The sequence below is a fragment of the Mandrillus leucophaeus genome, unplaced genomic scaffold (genome assembly GCF_000951045.1).
Source record: "Mandrillus leucophaeus isolate KB7577 unplaced genomic scaffold, Mleu.le_1.0 Scaffold997, whole genome shotgun sequence".
NCBI classification, from domain to species: domain Eukaryota; kingdom Metazoa; phylum Chordata; class Mammalia; order Primates; family Cercopithecidae; genus Mandrillus; species Mandrillus leucophaeus.
The window spans coordinates 270,310-272,684 of NW_012110885.1; the positions used below are offsets into that span (position 1 = coordinate 270,310).

The window sequence follows — 2,375 nt, forward strand, 5'->3', positions numbered from 1 at the left end:
ATATTCAGCACCTCTTAACTCAGGAGGACTCCGTACACCCTGGAACAGTCTGCTTTTCTGAATGGCTCACAATGACTCCGGCTCGCTCTCTGTCATCCTCAAACATCTGGCCCCTGTTTGCCCTAAGTTCACTCTCTGCTCCTAGTCTATGCTCTGACGTATTTGCAGAGGTGAAAATGAGCTGTCAGACAGAACTTACTTCTCAACTCAACATGGAATTTACTGTTTCATTTAATGACCACTCTTTCCATAATGGTTGATTTCTTTTGGCCTGTTTATTACTGGTGATTTTCAAGGGAATCTCACTTGAATCTTTACTCTTTTGCATTTTGTCTCCATGACAATGTTGGGAAGTTTTTCCTCTAGCATTATAACATTATCCAGCCACCTGACACATATGTGGCAAAAAATACCTACAAATTCAGAAGTTCTTTGGTTTTCTTTCCACAAAATATAATTGTTGCTCTTCTGTGTATGAGCATATCCTAGCATCCCTGTACACACCCATGTAGATGTCTACAAGCCTATGAATTTATTCCCTGTAAATAAAAAAAATCTCAATTTCCCTCAATGTTCATAATTCTCCTGAGGGTGAGGAAGGTATTTCTGTTCAAACAAATGGCCCAGAGACCACCTGGTAGGTAGGCAAGGAGCTCACTTTGCTCTGGATATTGAGTCTGTCTGTCTCTTTCCCTCTGTCTTCTCACAGAAGGTCAGCCCACTTGTTCAGCTCCTAGAAAGAGAGCCCAGGTTTAGCCGGATTATACAACACACCCCACTTCTGATGACTCTCCTGTTACCACAAATCCATGGAGTAGTTTTTATTATATAATTCACTAAACTAATATGAAATGCCCAAGTTGCAATAATGCACACTGTAGGGTATGTTCATGCAATTCAGCGGAAGAGAAAGTCTTTCAGAAACAGATGGATCTGAATTGGTAAATGTGTGGGTATGAATTCTGGACTTGAGTGTCATTGTCCAGCCATGTTTCGCAGGTGTGACCTGTCAGGGAAGAACCAGAGTTCCTTGTTCTGTCAGAGGGAAGGGCTTACAGAGCTGCTCTCTGGTTCCTAGGAAAGGTAATTTCACTAATCTTGGTGATGAGACTATTCTTCAGTGCTGATGTACTATAGCGTTTTTAACTGAAGTTGTCACTGCTATCCCCAGTGTACATCTTTTCACACAGAAGTGTTTAGAGGTCAGGGCACATTCTCAGGGTCACACATTGAGAAGGATGGAAATATATCCCACTACCTTCTCCTGAGATCTCACATATAATCTCAAATTTCAAAAGTTCTCAGAAGGGCAGTTATCAGGTGCTATTTAAAAATAACGCACTTCCTGGAACAGGTAGCGTCCCTCTAACCATGATGGATGTTCTGAACTACAGTACACATTGCATGGATCCAGATTTGTCTCAATTCACTGTGCTTATTACGCTCAGCTGTTGTATCAATGTGTCTGAAGAGGTAAATGACAATTTAGATGACCTGGGTGTGTGGTTGGTTTTATATGAATGTTTAAGGGTAGAACAGTTGACCCTATTCCAAAATCTGTCCCTGATCCGTGATCACACTCATCTCCCAGACCAGCTCCTTCAGCACGTTTCCTACCTGGAAGAAGAGGACTCTGGGCTTGGTGAGGGGAGGCCCCAGGAAGAGAACTGAGTTCTCAGAGGGCACAGCCAACATCCTCCTCCAAGGGTGAACCCAAAAGTCTGGGGCCTCCCTCATCCCTTTTCACCTCTCCATACAAAGGCACCACCCACATGCAAATCCTCACTTAGGCACCCACAGGAAACCACCACACATTTCCTTAAATTCAGGGTCCTGCTCACATGGGAAATGCTCTCTGAGAGTCACGGACATCCTGTGCAAGAACATGAAGCACCTGTGGTTCTTCCTCCTCCTGGTGGCAGCTCCCAGATGTGAGTGTCTCAGGGATGCAGATATGACGATATTGGAGGCTGTCTCTGATCCCAGGGCTCACTGTGGGTCTCTCTGTTCACAGGGGTCCTGTCCCAGGTGCAGCTGCAGGAGTCGGGCCCAGGAGTGGTGAAGCCTTCGGAGACCCTGTCCCTCACCTGCGCTGTCTCTGGTGGCTCCATCAGCGATAGTTACTACTGGAGCTGGATCCGCCAGGCCCCAGGGAAGGGGCTGGAATGGATTGGGGGTATCTATGGTAGTGGTAGTAGCACCAACTACAACCCCTCCCTCAAGAGTCGAGTCACCATTTCAAAAGACACGTCCAAGAACCAGTTCTCCCTGAAGCTGAGCTCTGTGACCGCCGCGGACACGGCCGTGTATTACTGTGCGAGAGACACAGTGAGGGGAGGTGAGTGTGAGCCCAGACACAAACCTCCCTGCAGGGA

The 2,375-nt window shown here is 46.4% G+C and overlaps 1 protein-coding gene across 1 annotated transcript in view; it reads left to right on the forward strand.

Annotated features, from left to right (window-relative positions):
• The first annotated feature begins 1,790 nt into the window (after nucleotides 1-1,790).
• LOC105532929 (putative V-set and immunoglobulin domain-containing-like protein IGHV4OR15-8) overlaps nucleotides 1,791-2,375 on the forward strand; it is a 34,745-nt gene continuing 34,160 nt past the window's right edge. The window contains exons 1-2 of the mRNA XM_011971270.1: nucleotides 1,791-1,931; nucleotides 2,015-2,338. Of these exons, the coding sequence (XP_011826660.1) occupies nucleotides 1,886-1,931; nucleotides 2,015-2,338 (370 nt within the window). The 5' untranslated portion in view covers nucleotides 1,791-1,885. The remainder of the gene's footprint in view (nucleotides 1,932-2,014; nucleotides 2,339-2,375) is intronic.